The 18,782-nt window shown below is 41.5% G+C and overlaps 1 protein-coding gene across 1 annotated transcript; it reads right to left on the bottom strand.

Annotated features, from left to right (window-relative positions):
- Positions 1–718: 718 nt before the first annotated feature.
- LOC139542403 (general receptor for phosphoinositides 1-associated scaffold protein-like) lies at positions 719–17,654 on the bottom strand. The gene is made up of 8 exons (XM_071347802.1): positions 17,152–17,654; positions 14,198–14,250; positions 12,055–12,109; positions 5,137–5,239; positions 3,548–3,641; positions 2,505–2,571; positions 1,894–1,960; positions 719–1,798 (listed from the first exon to the last, which is right to left on the bottom strand). Exons 1-8 carry the CDS (start codon positions 17,353–17,355, stop codon positions 1,263–1,265), a joined length of 1,179 nt encoding a protein of 392 aa, XP_071203903.1. The 5' UTR covers positions 17,356–17,654; the 3' UTR covers positions 719–1,262.
- Positions 17,655–18,782: the final 1,128 nt, after the last annotated feature.

Here is an 18,782-nt window from a genome sequence, read left to right as displayed (position 1 = left end):
CTGAATGTCTGAAACATGTCTAAATGCCATCAGTGTCCACAGCCCCTTTTCACGCAATTGTAAATGACTGAGCAGAGGACAAAGGGATTAGGGCGCAAAAGGAGAGAGGAACCATCGTGACCTCTTAGGGCAACTGTGACCCCCCCCTTTAACCCCCTCGGCCTGACCATCTGAGCATTCAACAAACCATGGGAATGTAGTGAGCATGGAACCAAGAGCGCTCACCATTTGTCTGCAAGAATTGAAAAGGAGGGCAGCCGGGTTTTGGAATGTTGGGCCATTCTTTTCTCAGCACATTCCACAGTGTTCTCCCGACAACTAAATGACTGTCAGACCAAATACAAACGGTCTCCTTTCTGGATTATGCCTCTCCGACAATCACAGCTTGAGAATCGGAAGAATGTTCAACCACCAAAACCCTCCTCCCTCATCCCCACCCTTGAGGCCATAACATTTTTTAAAGGGCCAAAAGGGTTATGAAAGCACATGAAGGGGATAGATATTACAAGTATCTCAGAATAATATATCTTTTCACTGTTATTGTGTGACTGCTTCACAGTCTAGAGTGAAACATCTGGTGTTTTTGCTTATAAATGGTGTATTATGTTAACGTGCTGGGTCAACTACAACTTCTTAGATCAGCTGTGGAATAGACAGTCAATGTACTGCAGGAAACAAAGTCTTCATACATACTAGATTAAAAAAAACCAAGCCAGGCTAATCAAAATGTCACATTTATTTTGAAATATTTTTGGCAAAGAACACAGGATCAATCTGGTACAAAAAGGCAGTAAACAAATGTGTCTCTTATAAAAAGTCTCATGTAATGAGGCATTCGTTTTCAACTGTCATGATGACAAAAAAAAAAATAATTCTGTACATAGGTCTTACCAGTCAAATAAATAAATAACTTATGAAATATAAAACCAGTAACCAAGGTACAGTATGTACAGATGTGAAATCCTCTCCTGAAAATTGAGTGTGCTTCAAAACTCAAAGAACCATTAGTTCTACTGGACCAAATGTAACATTAACAAGTACAAAAGTATGACTGGATAGATTTGGCACTATTTGAAATCTTTGGTTGTTGTTTGTTAATTTTAGAGAGTCAGAGGCAATGTTAAGTCTTTGGGTCAGAAAGAGTCTCCAGTTCTTTGGGTGTTTAGTCTGTTTAGTCCTCAGAGATGGCTCTCCTCCTCCTCCATGGCTCTGTTCAGTCCTCAGAGATGGCTCTCCTCCTCCTCCATGGCTCTGTTCAGTCCTCAGAGATGGCTCTCCTCCTCCTCCATGGCTCTGTTCAGTCCAGGGATGAACTTGAGGAGCCGTCGGCGGAAGCTCTTCTGTTTGGGTTTCCTCTGTAGCGAGCTGAACCCTCCCGATTGCACTTTCTCCCCTGGTGCTGACGAAGAGTTGTTGTTGGAGCCCCTCAGGTAGCTGCGTGTACTGGCGCTGCGGGTCAGGTGGGTCTTGGCCGAGGTGAAGAGCTCGCTGGCGGGACGGATCATTCTCTGCTTACCCTGGGATGGCTTCTCCTGTTCCTGTTGGTCTTTCTCTGTGCTGCTGGTGGTTCTGGTGAGGTCACCGTTGGCGTCGTTGAGGCGGTCGCCCTGCCCCTGGTACAGACAGGTCTGGTAGAGTGGTTCCTCCTCTGTGGTGACACTCAGGTGGCTGGCGCTGCTGCTGGTGCTGCCGGTGCAGCGGAGGGCACGCAGGGCGGCCGGGCTCGGTGCGCCCAGACTACCATACACCCCCGCAGACTCCAGGGACTCATAGATAGCAGCATCACTCATCACTATGCCTAGAGGACACAGGGAAAGAGTGTTACACATCTTGAATTGACATCAAATTAAATTTACCTGAGATCCTATATATCAACATAAACGAATGACTTACCATGAACCAGCCTCTGCTCTTGCATCATCAAAGATCTGTATTCATCCCATTTCTCATGTAGGGTTTGCTGATAAAAGAAAATACAGCAATATTAGAAAGCAGTCAAAAAGGTGACATTTTGTGTGATTTCCAACTGTGAGCCTGATGGATGAGCTTGGAGACAGCAGCCCGTCATCTTGAGAAAAGTCACTTGTCTTCGGACACTAAAAAGGTCCTTTTAACCAGTCAAGTGTAACGTAAGCTTGTAAAACTACGTGTCTACTTTCATTCACTGTGCTCTCACAGCCTTCTGTAAGCATGCTGGAGGGCATTGCAGCCGCTAGTTATGAAACAGGTGGGAGCAGAGGGAAAAACAGGTGGGAAAGGGATTGGTCTAAATCTAGCATGCTGCATGGTGAGAGAGCTGCTTTTTCTGTCTGCTGGCTATAGGCTTTTAACTACACTGTCAGACTGATCCCAGTCACACACTAGCCTGGTCCCAGATCTGTTTGTGCTCTATAGTCAACTCCTATTGTCATTGTCACACACCACACTGGATACTCAATTTCTGTTGAACTGTAGAAGCAAGCAGAACCAGAGGTTTGCTACATAGGGGAAAGAGAGAGATTCACCTTTAGATACTGAAGCCTTGCCTCCAGTTCTGCTTTTCGAATGGAGTCGCTGTACACTGTTTCCAGCCTATAGTAAAGACAGAGTAATGTTAAGTCAGACAGGAAGGCCAGAGAGCCACACAAAAGAAGAGTAAGGATTCATAGCATACTCTGGGCCCGGTTAAGAACAGAGAGGAACTTCAGAAGTAGCCATGTAAAGGCCCTTATATAGGAGACCTAACATGCTAGAGTCTCGGCTCAACAGTTTACAAGTAGGGGGGAAAGCTTCAGGATGGTATCACGTTTCAAGACACCCACTCGACTGTAGCAACAGGTGCACATCTGAGGGGGTTTGTTGTTTTTACTGGGCTGATACAAGCTCTCTGTTAAATGGTTCAGTAGGCCTATATGTTTACTAGAGGTGAGAATAATTTGATGAAGTCTATAGTTAGACAAGAGGCATGAGCTGGGCCTCTCATGTGGTTTACTACACTGCTTAATCAGTTGCCTTCTAAGTTTATAAAAATGGGTCTCGATTCTAATAGGCCTTTTTATCTTTTACAAGCAGACAAAGAGAGTGAGAGTGTGGTTCCAATGTAACACGGAGCGAGTTCATTCTGCATATTAAAAACAGTATACGGTTTGCTTCTAGGCAACTTTGGTGTGCAAACATGAACAGCACGGTTTAGAGTACGTCCATGTCACATTCATTGTATGGTAATCACTTGAAAGATATTACCTTTCTCCAGAATATCATTTCAGGAGCCACTAGACTAGATTTACAGAGTCAGCCATGAATGAGTATTCCCATTCTCAGTCAACAGCTAGACTACATGATCGATTCTGTGTGATTTTGTACTTTGGACTGCAACACCGCGCAAGAAAAAAGACTCAAGATGTATCAGTACGAAAACGACATTAGAAAGCATCGACAAACTATTTATAAAGAACCGATTTGACTAGGGCCTATACAAAAAGTGGAGCATTTAAGTTCTGTTACCATCCACAACCAGTCCCCAATCCCCTTGCCAGTTCCCTTTACCATTGAGATCTGATCTGCTTACTTAATGGAGTTCCCAGAGGCCCTGATTAGCTGAACAATCTCCTTGTGTTGAAATCCCTCCACAGTGGTCTCGTTCACGCTAGTGATGGTGTCCCCTGTGCACAAAACAACATGCAGGTTAACAAAACGGCAACGGACCCAGTTAATTCCAGTGTGGCTTTATCACAGCTGTGGTTCTACTGAGACTAGTTTGATCCCACTAGCGTCTGTGGTTTGTAGAGCAATAAGAAGTACTTGGTTGGCTGGTGCTCCTGCAGCCCATGTGTGATACAGGCGCTCTAGTCTAAACCCTGGCTGTGTGGTCATGGCTGGCGACTTGGCACACGTGCTGTGGTTACCCACTTTTCCTGATAAGACAGCCTGAAAAATATCGATCAAGGATTTGTGTAACTCCATCTGTTATTGTCAAACTATGGCAAGTCTATTCATAAAAAATAAAAATAAAGATTTTAGATGGTTCTGACTCGGCCTGGTTGTAGTTGCAGGCTGAAACACAATGCCTTTTCCCCTCTGGTGAACCACACCCTTTTCTCCCCAGTGAGATGATTTTTAAAAATGTAAATCTTTATTTATCCAGGCAAGTCAGTTAAGAACAAATTCTTATTTACAATGACGGCCTACCAAAAGGCAAAAGGCCTCATGCGGGGACGGGGATTAAAAATAAATACAATATAAATATAGGACAAAACACCCATCAGAACAAGAGAGACAACACAACACTACATAAGGAGACCTAAGACAACAACATAGCAAGGCAGAAACACATGACAGCACAACATGGTAGCAATACAACATGGTAGCAGCACAAAACATGGTACAAACATTATTGGGCACAGACAACAGCACATCACACAAAGCAGCCACAACTGATAAAGTCCTAATGGTTCAGTTTAGAGAAAAACACAGGGAGGGAACAATAAACAAGGCATGTAGGGAATGTAGGAAGTGAAACTGACACTTGCATGTCTGATGTGATGTGTAGTGTGAAGGGGAGAATGTAGCCCTGCCTCTAGCGAGCCTTCTCTCTGAGATTAACAGACACGTGTACTGTGGTATAAGGTTTCGAGAAATTAAATGTGAGAATATACAATTTCTTTGTTCACTTCCCCTATTGTTTCTGATCAAATGGATGGTATGATGATTCAGACTAGAAAAAAATAGAGCATGTCTATTCAAGAATGCTATTTTTGAAATACACACAAAAAACATTATTAAAATAGACATGGCCGAGTTACTGAATGTGTTTGACAGAGGTATTGTATCCAGCAAGGCGGCAAAGGAGACGAGTTGACTCATATGATGTTTGTTAAATGAATCTCTCCCTTTAGTGTTTGTTGACTGGAAAATGAGTAGGCACACTAATATTTGTACTTCCCTAACGCATTTGTGCTTGCGTTTACTTAGAGACTACTAGCCTCCTGCCTGGCAAACAAGAAAGGGGCGGGTTCTTATCAAAAACACCTGTCCTCCCTTCTTCGCCTGAGGTCTATATTCAGTAAAGGCAGGTCATGTACTGTATGTGTCGAATGCTGTTAAATACTGTAAAAACAAAAAAATCCCTATTGAACAGGGTTTTTCAGTTTCACTTACCGACTTTGAGTCCGGCTTGTTGAGCGGGGCTGTCGTCATGAACCTTGCACACAAATGTGCACATCTCCACAGAGTTCTGGTCCTGGTGGTGCAGCCCATATGTCTGGAAGAAGGTGGAATAATGAGTTAGAATTAGAATTTTTGGTTGACAGCTTTTCATTCAAATAAATGTATTCTTAGGAACAATTAGATGCAGGGCATGGATATGTTCTGTCGTCATGTTCAAAATCATTGGTCATTTCCCTTCACAAAAGCCAAAAGGTCTATACCTCAAGCTCTAGGCTTTGCTGTGTAACAGACAGAAAGGCATTTGAAACTTTGAAGATAGTTCATGGTACAGGGAAGCCTAGCACCTCTCCAACAAAAGTATTGTTGAATATTTGTGATATTAAACTATGTGCTCCTGAGATTGTAGTCTGAATCTGAAGGCCTGACTCTGGTGAGGACCGTCAGACAAACCCTGTGCTACACAGCAGATTAGATAACACTGGCTGACGAAACTGCAAGACAGACAACTTCGAAACAGATAGGCAGAAGGAAGACATATCAATTTATATGCAAAAAAAATACGCTTACATTTCCCTTGCGTGGTTAGTCGAAACTAATACAGCTCTCTATCAACATCTGCCATAAAAAGGATATTAAAAGCAGTCTCTTTATAAGCCAGGACCTTTATCAACACATTTGGTTAGAACAATCAGACATATTTCCTTATGATTTACCAGTGACATTAAAAAACATTCTATTCTGTGTCATCACACTTCAGAAAAATAAAAGGTAAACCAACAGTGTAATTGACACGCAAACATTTTCCACACATCTTGTTGACGATCTTCCTTCCTTGATTCACACATGACAGTTTCTATTTCGAAGGCAAATGTGACAAACAACCACAGCCAGACTTCCCCTAAGTTGTCTTGTCAAAAGAATCGCGTAATTCAACTGCCGTCCGACAGCGTTATTCTGAGGTGATGTTTGAACTCAGGTTCCCTTGACATGCTTGTCTGTTGAGACATTAAGTGACAGACAAAATAATGGGCAATTCCATAGTCAGTAAATCATGTCAAATGGCACCTACTCAGGTGTAAAACCAGCATTCGGAAAGTATTCAGACCCCTTGACTTTTTCCCACATTTTGTTACGTTACAGCCTTATTCTAAAATGGATTCAATAAAAACATTCTCATCAAATCTACACACAATACCCCATAATGACAAAGCGAAAACAGGTTTTTAGATAAAAAAAACAGAAATCTTATTTACACAAGTATTCAGACCCTTTGCTTTGAGACTCGAAATTGAGCTCAGGTGCATTCTGTTTCCATTGATCATCCTTGATGTTTCTACAACTTGATTAGAGTTCACCTGTGGTACATTCAATTGATTGGACATTATTTGTAAAAGGCACACAGCTGTCTATATAAGGTCCCACAGTTGAGAGTGCATGTCAGAGCAAAAAACAAGCCATGAGGTCGAAGAAATTGTCCGTAGGGCTCAGAGACATGATTGTGTCGAGGCACAGATCTGGGGAATGGTACCAAAAAATGTCTGCAGCATTGAAGGTCCCCAAGAACACAGTGGCCTCCATCATTCTTAAATGAGAAGTTTGGAAGCACCAAGACTCATTCTAGAGCTGGCCGCCCGGCCAAACTGAGCAATCGGGTGACAAGGGCCTTGGATCAGGGAGGTGACAAGAACCAGATAGTAACTTTGACAGAGCTCTAGAGTTCCTCTGTGGAGATGGGAGAACCTTCCAGAAGGACAACCATTTCTGCAGCACTTCACCAATCAGGCCTTTATTGTAGAGTGGCCAGACGGAAGACACACATCAGTAAAAGGCACATGACAGCCTGCTTGGAGTTTGCCAAAAGGCACCTAAAGGACTCTGACCATGAGAAACAAGATTCTCTGGTCTGATGAAATCAAGATTTAACTCTGACCTGAATGCCAAGTGTCAAATCTGGAGGAAACCTGGCACCATCCCTACGGTGAAGCATGGTGGTGGCAGCATCAAGCTGTGGGGATGTTTTTCAGCAGCAGGGACTGGGAGATGAATTGAGCAAAGTAGAGAGAGATCCTTGATGAAAACATGCTCCAGAGTGCTCAGGACCTCAGACTGGGGCGAAGGTTAACCTTTCAACAGGACAACGACCCTAGGCACACAGCCAAGACAACTCAGGAGTAGCTTTGCGACAAGTCTCTGAATGTCCTTGAGTGGCCCAGCCAGTGCTCGGACTTGAACCTGATCGAACGTCTCTGGAGAGACCTGAAAATAGCTGTGCAGCGACGCTCCCCATCCAACCTGACAGAGCTTGAGAGGAAACAGAGAACAATGGGAGAAACTCCACAAATACAGGTGTGCCAAGCTTGTAGCGTCATACCCAAGAAGACTCAAAGCTCTAATCGCTGCCAAATGGCCTTCAACAAAGTACTGAGTAAAGGTTCTGAATACTTATGTAAATGTGATATCCATTTTTTTGCAAACATTTCTAAAAAACTGTTTTTGCTTTGTCATTATGGGGTATTGAGCGTAGATTGATGGGGGGGGGGAAGGTCAAGGAGTCTGAATGTGGAAAGGTCAAGGAGTCTGAATTCTTCCCAAAGGCATTGTACAAACAGAAAGGAAAACTAGACAAACTCAAGTGTGATGCTCATCTACGTGAAATAATCTGTGAGTATTCTCCCTTGTTTTGACATGTCTGTACAGTTGCCTTCTCCGTATCTCTCAACGCAGGCTTCCTTCCTTCCCAGACCCAGAGGCCTTCCACAGAAACAGAACATGCAAATCCCAATCCAACTATGCATTTACAGTACATAGTTGATACTGACATTATCCTCTTAGCACTCTTAGAACTGGTAAAGTCCAGCGACGTGATGGAAAAAGCACAGGATCCTAATGCCATCCATCTCTACCATCTCTGGGCTTTGACCTCACTTCCTGAAGAACAGGGCTTGGCAGGAAAGGAGGGACCTCCATCCAAACCCTAAATTTAACCATCTACCTGGAATAATTATAAGCAAAACAAGGCAGTGTTGTGAACTTAGAGCAGTACTTTGGTAATGATGATTTTCATGGCCCTCACATTAGCCGGATTTTCACAGCCCTTAAATTGGCCGGCATCTTCTCTCTAGAGGTGAGGCTGACAACAAGTGGTGCATTGTTAGGAGTCGCTGCAGGGACAGAGAGGAGGGAGCTCTGAAAGATAAAGGGGGCCTGTGTGCAGAAGTCGGAGGGTTTACAGTGCTCGAGGGATTGGAATATAGTAGGTCTGACACGACACGCAGGAAGGAGTGTGAGAGAAGATTTTACAAAACCATGCCGCTTTGAAAATAGACCCGAGAGAAAACTGCCTCCTTGTCTCCAGTCATGGGATGGGATACATCAGACCCTTATATTGAGAAAGAATGAGGTTCAGGGATACATTTCTTAAAAGTACACTACATATACATTAAAGTATGTGGACACCCCTTGAAATAAATAACAAAAATTAATTGATTTCGGCTATTTCAGCCACACCCATTGCTGACAGGTGTTGAAAATCAAGCACACAGCCATGGAATCTCCATAGACAAACATTGGCAGTAGAATGGCCCATACTGAAGAGCTCAGTGACGTTCAAAATGACACCGTCATAAGACGCAACCTTTCCAACAAGTCAGTTCGTCAAATTTCTGCCCTGGTCAACTATAAGTGATGCTATTGGGAAGATGGGAAGAAAATGTCTAGAACTAACAACGGCTCAGTCACGGAGTGGTAGGCCACACAAGCTCATAGAATGGGACCGCCGAGTGCTGAAGCGGGTAAAAATCTTCTACCTTCGGCTGCAACACTCACTAGCAAGTTCCAAACTGCCTCTGGCAGCAACGTCAGCACATGAAATGGGTTTCCATGGCCGAGCAGCCGCACACAAGCCTAAGATCACCATGCGCAATGCCAAGCGTCGGCTGGAATAGTGGAAAGCTCACCGGCATTTGACTCTGGAGCAGTAGAAACGCGTTCTCTGGAGTGATGAATCACGCTTCACCATCTGGCAGTCCAACTGACAAATCTGTGTTTGGCGGATGACAAGAGAACGATACCTGCCCGAATGTATAGTGCCAACTGTAAAGTTTGGTGGAGAAGGAATAATGGTCTGGGGCTGTTTTTCATGGTTTGGGCCAGGCCCCTTAGTTCTAGTGAAGGTAAATCTTAACACTACAGCATAAAATGACAGTCTAGACGATTCTGTGCTTCCGACTTTGTGGCAACAGTTTTGGGAAGGCCCTTTCCTTTTTCAGCATGACAATGCCCCCGTGCACAAAGCGAGGTCTATACAGAAATGGTTTGTCGGGATCGGTGAGGAAGAACTTGACTGGCCTACACAAAGCCCTGATTTCAACCCCACCCAACACCTTTGGGATGATTTGGAACACCGACTGCGAGCCAGGCCTAATCGGCCAACATCAGTGCCCGACCTCTAATGCCCTTGTGGCTGAGTGGAAGCACTTTCTGTTGAACGTGGAACGAGGGAGAGCTCGGTTGGTTGTTGTGGAAAAGTTTGTTGTTTTGAAAGTGTATTGGAAAGTTTCTTAGTAGCTAGTTAACTTTTTAGTTTGGATGCAGTTGGCATCAGTTGCTGATGCCAACTAGCCTAGCTTGTTAAGAAACTGACTATTAGAACTGTTAAGGCTCCATGGATTGATGAGGAATTTAAAAACTGTATGGTTGAAATAGATGGGGCAAAAGGAGCGGCTAATAAGTCTGGCTGAACATCTGACTGGCTGATTTACTGCAAATTGAGAAATTATGTGACTAACCTCAACAAGAAGAAACTGTATTATGAAGCTAAGCTCAATGATATGAAGAATGAAGGAAAAACACAAAGTACTTTAAATGAAATTATGGGCAGAAAGAAATTCAACTCCATCTTTAATCGAATCAGATGGCTTATTCATCACAAAACCATTTGATGTTGCCAATTATTTTATTGATTACATCATTGGCAAAGTGGGCAAACTTAGGTAGATAATGCCAACAACGAACAGTGAGCCATCGTATTCATGCATAAAAAAAAACTAATAATGAAAGAAAAGCATTGCAAGTTCGAATTTTGTAAAAGATGTGGATTTTTAAAAATTGTTATCGATCAATAATGACAAACCTCCTGGCATTGACAACTTAGATGGAAAGCTACTGAGGATGGTAGCTGACTCTATAGCCACTCCTATCTGTCATATTTTTAATCTGAGCCTAGAGGAAAGTCTTTGTCCTCAGGCCTGGAGTGGTAAAGCAGCCTTTACTGGTTCTAACAGCAGCCCTATAAACTTGCTGCCAGCTCTTAGCAAACTGTTGGAAAAAATTGTGTTTGACTAAATACAATGCTATTTCTCTGTAAACAAATTAACAAAGACTTTCAGCATGTTTATAGAAAATGGCACTAAACATTTACCGCACTCACACAAATTACTGATGATTGGTTGGAAGAAATTGATAATAAGATTGTGGGAGCTGTACTGTTAGATTTCAGTGCAGCCTTTGATATTATTTTGACCATAACCATAAAATGTATGTTTTATGGATTTCAACCTTGCCATATTGTGAATTCAGAGCTATCTATCTAATAGAACTCAAAGGGTTTTCTTTAATGGAAGCTTTTCTAATGACAAACATGTAAAGTGTGGTGTACCGCAGGGTAGCTCTCTAGGCCCTCTACTCTTTTCTATTTTTACCGATGACCTGACACTGGCATTAAACAAAGCATGTGTGTTCATGTATGCTGATGATTCAACCATATACGCGTCAGCAACCACAGTGGGTGGCCAGCAATAAACTGATCCTAAACATCTATAAAACTAAGAGCATTGTATTTGGTACAAATCATTCCCTAAGTTCTAGACATCAGCTGAATCTGGTAATGGTATGGCTGTTGAACAAGTTGAGAAGACTAAATTACTTGGCGTTACCTAAGATTGTAAACTTCCATGGTCAAAACATATAATTTAGATTCAATGGTTGGTAAGATGGGGAGAGATCTGTCTGTAATAAAGAGATGCTCTGATTTTTTGACACCGCACTCCAAAAAGCAAGTCCTGCAGGATCTAGTTTTGTCTTATCTTGATTACTGTCCAGTCATGTGGTCGAGAGCTGCATGGAAAGACCTAGTTAAGCTGCAGCTGGCACAGAACAGAGCGGCACATCTTGCTCTTCATTATAGTCAGAGGGCTGATATAAATACTATGCATGCCAGTCTCTCTTGGTTAAGAGTTGAGAAGAGACACTGCATGACTTCTTTTTATAAGGAACAGTGTTGAAAATCCCAAATTGTTTGCATAGTCAACTTACACAAAGCTCTGACACACACACACCCCACCAGACGTCTTTTCACAGTCCCCAAATCCAGAACAAATTCAAGAAAGTGTACAGTATTATAGAGCCATTATTGCATGGAACTCTGTTTAAAAAAAACGATAAAGCAACACCTCACGGCACAACGCCTCTCCCTTGTTTGTCCTACATAGCTTGTGTGTACGTATTGATATGTAGGCTACGTGTGCCTTCTGTAATTTTTTTATATAGTTCTGTCCTTGAGCTGTTGTCGATTAATGCTCTGTATTATGTCATGTTTCATGTTCTGTGTGGGCCCAGGAAGAGTAGCTGCAATGTACCAACATCTAATGGAAAGCCTTCCCAGAAGAGTGGAGGCTATTGTATCAGCTAACAGGGGGGGGCGGGGGGCAACTCCATATTAATGCCCATGATTTTGGAATGAGATGTTTGATGAGCAGGCGTCCACATACACTACATGACCAAAAGTATCTGATCGATATGCTGATGACCGTTCAACACATACACACTCCAATCTAAATCTTATGGGATTTATCGGGAAATCATCTACATGGTTGGAGGAATCAATCTCATCAACCTCTATAATCCGCTTACCTGGATCTCAAAGCCAAAGGTCTCCTCCTCCTTCTTCACCAGGACAACAACTTTCCTAAAATGAAAAACGTGGATATGATTAGTTGATATACAGTATTGAATATATGGAGATTGATTACTTGATATCCAGTATTGAATATTTTGGGGATATGACTGCTTGATATACAGTATTGAATATACGGGGATATGATTACTTGATATCCAGTATTGAATATTTTGGGGATATGACTGCTTGATATACAGTATTGAGCCATGACCCAATTGTGACTGGTGAGTGACATCACCACCTGGTGCATAAAACACATGGGTTCCTCATCCTCACTGAAAATGCTTTATAATGAAATAGCCAGAGTGCAATGGAGTGCTTTCCAACGATCTCTCCATAGATATTCTCTCCAGATAATATCTTATCTGCTGTAATGGGACATTTAAGATGAATAAAGTTAATTATCAGTTCAGTGATTAACACAATGTATTATAGTTTTCCTTTCTGTAATACACATGATTTTTTTTGTGCAAGGTTGATGGTCACTAGACTTGAATGTTATGGACTGCTGATAGTGTTCACGCCAGTCTAAAGGCGCCAGTTCCAAGGACACTGGTTATTATTATATTCTGGGAGGCTGTCTGATTCACTACCTTGTGTTATGCGTTTACAGAACATACGTAGTTAGGATACAAGGGCCTGCTCAGAGAAGGCTTGGGAGACATGCGCTCTGCTTATGTGTTGGAGGTGTTTCCCTGTAGCAACTTGTATTAAAACTGAGGTTTTTGATTGACTATCAACCACGCTCTCCTTTTCGTTTCACGTGGAATTCCCTTGACAGACGCTCTTGGATTTTTTTCTTTGTATAAAATACATGGATGATGAACATCATGATAGCTAGCTGTGTAATACAATCATGGTTAAACAGAACTCTAAAATGGCAAAAAGATTGAAGCAAAAAAAAATAACAGAATGAAATAGTGAAAAAGTTGTTTCTTTTAGGAAGTGATGATAAAAATACACACACACACGACATGCCTCAGGAGGACTTGGATGGACTAGACGACAAGTCTTAAGACTGTTGAAGAGTTAATCAAATGGCTACCCGGACTATTTGCATTGAACCTGATTCTCTTGCACTGGCTCTAAGCACACTCACTGGACTCCCACTACCCACACACACTCACACATACTACATTGACACTCCAACACACACTGACGCCACACACTTTCACATATTCTGCTGCTACTCTGTTTATTATATATATCCTGATTGCCTAAGCATTTTTACCCCTACCTACATGTACATATTGCCTCAATTACCTGAACTACCTCGTACCTCTGCACATTGACTCAGTACTGGTACTCCTTGTATACAGCCTAGTTATTGTTTTTATATTGTTACTATTTCCTATTTTATTTAGAAAATTGTTTATACTTTTTAATTCTGCATTGTTGGGAAAGGGCTCGTAAGTAAGCATTTCACGTTAAAGTTTACACCGGTTGTATTCGACGCATGTGACAAAGAAAATTTGATATCTTACAGAATTAACAATTAAAAGTTGCATTATAAATCATCCACAAAGTACACTACTAAGAAAATAACTACAGTACAGCTACAGTAAAATGACAAATAAAACTCTTGCATGTTCTTATCTAAATTGCATGACAAGATATTGCTGTTGCCAAAACATGACAAGCACTCTTTTGTTTCCAAAGGCATCCTTGCGTCATACCAAAAGTAAAAATGTCCAACGGTCTAACTGGGCAGTGTGTACTGCAATGTCCACTTAACATCATAACAGCATCCATAGATTAGATAAAAAATGCATAATACATTAGAATGTTAAATAGTAATAACCACAAATACAAAAGGTTACTGTACTGCTGCCTTTCTGTAACTCACTACATTCAAATTTCCCAAGAATCAAACCCAGAGGCCTCTGAAATACTCAAATGACTCTGAAAGCAGCCTACTGTAATTGAGTGAACACATCATTTGGGTCTGTTGTGAATGAAAGGGTTTAGTAAGGCTGATTGGGTATGTTCTGACAGTCTGTGTATGACGTGCTTCTTCCAAAGTAAGAGTGAAAAAGTGACAGATACACAGATGTGTCCTGAAACTGATAGAAGGGGTGAGATGACTGTTGGGCTTACCTCTGTGGCTCTGGTGTTTGTGTGAGAGGCTTCCACTTCTGCAGCCCACCACTCTGTGAATTGAAAACATAACAGACATTAAATATAACAAGCAAAAACGTTTTTTGGGGGGTTAGAACAGAAACCACACAAGGGGATTTCCCAACTACGTATGTAGGCCAGGTTCAGTACACACCTCAATCTTCTTGTCCATCAGGTCCTCCTGAGGCATGTCATGTGTGTATAGTGTGTGTTTTTAAGCTACTGAGCCAAAACACGTGTAAGAAACAATTACAGATAGACACGCATTTCTGGTTCTGTCTGCTCCCAGTTTAGCCTATATTTAGCTCTACTCTACGCTGTCCACTGTCTTGTGATGCCCAGACTGCTGATACACCAAACTGTGTGTGTTTTTGTTTTTTTCAATAACGATCTAAAATATCTCCCTATTTGTACAGGTTATACTCAGACTGTAGACAAACCAGATGTGTGTGTGGACTTGAGTCTTTGGTCCTCTTGCTACAATCACTGCATTGAGGGAAAACCCGAGCCAAATTGGGACCCAACCTCCACTTTACTTAGTGTAAACTACAAGTCTCTCTTATACTACATAACGTACTGTATTTAGCATACACTACAATCAATTCACCTCTGTTCTACCTCAATGATCCTAAGTGTTGACCCAATGAAAAGGCATTTTTATGTCTCTGCCTCTTTGGGATTATTTTTTATTTTTTTTGCTTCCTTTATTTTCCAACACTCCCAGAAGGCCCCTCTCAATGACTTCATTTATTCCCAAATACAGAGAGAGAGAGAGAGACTCCTGGGGGTGGTAGGTGCAGAGCAGGAGCTGGATGCCCTGCACATTCCCCTGTTGTGGCCCCAGATGATGGTGAGAGACATAGGTAGGGGGCCTGTGTATAACTCTGGCTGGCCTCCTAATACAGTACATCTATAGAACTAGGACAGCCAATGGTGTTGTGTCAAACAAAACTGCTTCAGCTTTCCCCCCCAAAAATCTATTTTGCCAGTCTACATCACAGTAAATTCCCAGATTATGATGCTGGGCCATGTTAATTCACTGGTAAAGCCACCACTGTTCCCTGTAAGGCCATGTTCCACCTGAGTGCATTCTATCTGCATGCTTAGAAATATTAATTTGATGCAAAGCTAATTTGATCACAAGGCATAATCTGTTGTGCTCCAAAAAGGCAAAGATATTATGAAATGGTTGGATTGCACTGAATCAAGAGGGAGTGTGGCACTCATGAACCATCATGTGTGAGTGGTCAGGAAAGTGGAAAGCCTTGGTACGTGACAAGTGAACACCATTTATGTTCTTGCTTGAGTGAGTGTGCCAACTCTTATACAAAGCCTATATCGAAACAGGAAACAATGCTTTGTGCGTAAAACAGCAACAGGCCCCCCATATTGGGCTCAGACAATAAGGGGTCATACAAATATTCACACTGCTGTTTCTAAATCAAATGTTATTTGTCACATACACATGGTTAGCAGATGTTAATGCGAGTGTAGCGAAATGCTTGTGCTTCTAGTTCCGACCATGCAGTAATATCTAACAAGTAATCTAACAATTTCACGACAACTACCTTATACACAAGTGTAAAGGAATGAATAAGAATATGTACATAAAAATATATGAATGGGTGATGGCCGAACAGCATAGGCAAGATGCAGTAGATGCTAGAGTACAGTACATACATATAAGATGAGTAATGTAGGGTATGTAAACATTATAGAAAGTGCCATTGTTTAAAGTGGCTAGTGATACATTTATTACATCCAATTTTTCCATTATTAAAGTGGCTAGAGTTGAGTCAGTATGTTGGCAGCAGCCACTCAATGTTAGTGATGGCTGTTTAACAGTCTGATGGCCTTGAGATTGAAAAACAGCTTCTGTCTCTCTAACAAAATGAATGCCGTCAGACTTTTAATTAACACCAGACATCATTTTATGTGCGCAATATATGTGCTAGTGAGAAGCCATGAGAAATGAACAAACTTTACATCAGACTTCAAATATTGAGCATATCCAAGCTGGGCTGTTGCTAAAAGTGACACTGCCATGTGCTTTCATTCAGGGCATCATGCAGGATGGCTGGGTGGTGAATTTAGATATATATATTTTTAAACACATGAAACTGCTTTTTCCTGCAATCTAGAGCCACAATCATAACTCTTACTTAATTCTATGTAAAACAATATATGGTTTACTGACTGGTGGTTATTTTTTTTAAAGAAACCAAATATGCTTCTCTACATCGCTGTAAAAATCTGGGTAAAGATTGAAAGTAATGAGAGTCTTATTCAGAACATTTAGTTATTGCTTGCCTTTCTAAAGTCTACCAGCTAAGACAATTAGACAAGCTAGCTACTCTAACTGGATTGATAGACTGACATGGCTTCTTAGTTCACTCTTACAAAAATGGGTTCCATAAGGGTTCTTCGGCTGTCCCCATAAGAGAACCCTTTTGGGTTCCATTTAGAACCTTCTGTGAAAAGGGTTCTACATGGAACCAAAAATGGGTTGTCCTATGAGGACAATAACATATTCAGGTTCTAAATAGCACCGTTTTCTCCCTAAGAGTGTACCTAGTTGAGGTTGGGAAGCTTTCTGGGCTAGCTAAAGCCAACTTCATAAAATTGCTAGGTGCAAGGCTAGTAGTATTACAGAGAAACAAAATATGTTTTAAACAGGACAAATCAAACTGGGCACGTGCCACCTATAGGCATGACGCTTCTGCTTTCATTGATATCTTTAGTCGACAACTTCTGCCACGTTCCTGTGCAAATCGGAACTAGGACACTTTTAACTAACTATTTGTAGTTTATCACGTGCCACGTTCAACGCATTAGCAAGTCGGAAATGTCCGAGTTTCCTAGTTCCGAACATTAAAGGAGCAAGTGCAAGTTACAATGTAACAAAGTTACCATCACTAACACAGGATACATACCTTTCTGTAGTTCCTTGGCAACGTTCCACCAGAGTAAGCCAAAGTCTTGTAATTATACACCTCCGAGGAATTAGTTGGTAAATCCATAGTTTTACAACTGTCTGACTTGGAGGACGTTAAGTAAATATCGTCCTGGCTCGAAAGTCCACTAGCTGGATCACAGGAGTTTACTTTTTTAAGCCTTCGAAGTGTCATATTCTTCATATTATGTGCGCTGTGATCAACAACAACAAAAAAGCTAAGAAACAATAAAATGTCCACAATATCAATATCCCTCCCGCGCCTCTATCGCAGCCAACACACTGATGCTTCTGTCTAGGCAGCATACACATTGTACAACTTCAAAAATTGGGAAGGCTGCGAGTACACAGAAGGCGGTCCCTACTGTGAAGCACACGACACAATTGGATGGTTGTGTTTTCTTTTGTTTGGCGATCGGAACTTTGTGCACGTTTGCAAAAACCAATGGGTCAAGAAATTAGCAATTTGTGCAGTGTGCAAAAGTCTCACATGCCTGAGAAAAATACATTGCCTATATAGCCTGCATTCTCTTAAATCTAAACAAGAAGGCCTGCGATTCTAAAAATGAAAACAGTATCGGTTTAAAATTGGCTACAGCTGTTTAAATTATAAAGTTATCAGATTAGTTGGGGACAAACTTGGTCGAAGGCTGGGCTGTCATTACCTAGGCCTACATAAGTAGTAATTACTATTGTGTTCTAATGCAAGACGCATAGCATTACAGTTTTTGACAATTACTTACACATAATTTCTGAAACTATGGCTCCTTTTCACTAGACTACACACAAAACCCCAAAACACACATATGCAAAACATCACACATCTCTTGCAAAACCAAACACGTAATTCAAAACTATTTTAACTCTTCTCAAAATTGTGTTTCTGCATCAAAAATCTACACACAAACCATCAAATGACTAGCTCTTATACATGCCAACACACGGATGTGACAAATGTAAAACACTATCTTGTCTTTTGCATGTTCAGTGGAGTCCACGGCAGTTTGTCATAGCACTCACATGTACATGTATATGCACAAATATATACAGTATGTATGAATATTCAGTATATATTTACACTATAAAACAGAAGTACAAGGGGGGGAAATGTATTGAGAAAGAAAAACATTGTATTTACATCCAGATTTCGGGATGAACAGTAACAGACTAAACAAATACAGTAGAATATAAAAACAAATAGGCTTGTTACTATAAAGTAAAAAACTATTAGGGTGCATCCTGTCTCCTATTTGGGCCTGGATACAGCACCTCATCAACATCACAAGCAGTGTTCTCTCTGGCTAAACAGCGGGGGAAGTAGTTTATGGAGTGGCGTATCCAGCCCTGGCATGCCTCCTCATTGTCCTCGTCCCCCTCTTACGCTCACTCCTCTCTCTCTCCAAAATTGGCCTCCATTGTTGTCCAAACCAAGAAAGCCAACCTGAAGCCTATTTACAGTACTCAAGCTCTGATTCTAAGTGAAGAAATTAGCACTAAGTGTTTTCACACGTGAGCACTGGGAGTAGGAAATCGGTAAAAGATTGTGGCATTTTGGATGGCAGTGTTTTCCAAACAAAACACAAGACCTGTTAGTTTTGAATGATGTGTCTA

This window comes from Salvelinus alpinus, chromosome 17 (genome assembly GCF_045679555.1).
Source record: "Salvelinus alpinus chromosome 17, SLU_Salpinus.1, whole genome shotgun sequence".
NCBI lineage: Eukaryota > Metazoa > Chordata > Actinopteri > Salmoniformes > Salmonidae > Salvelinus > Salvelinus alpinus.
Note: the sequence above shows the minus strand (reverse complement) of the source record. Positions and strands in the feature narration are given on the sequence as shown.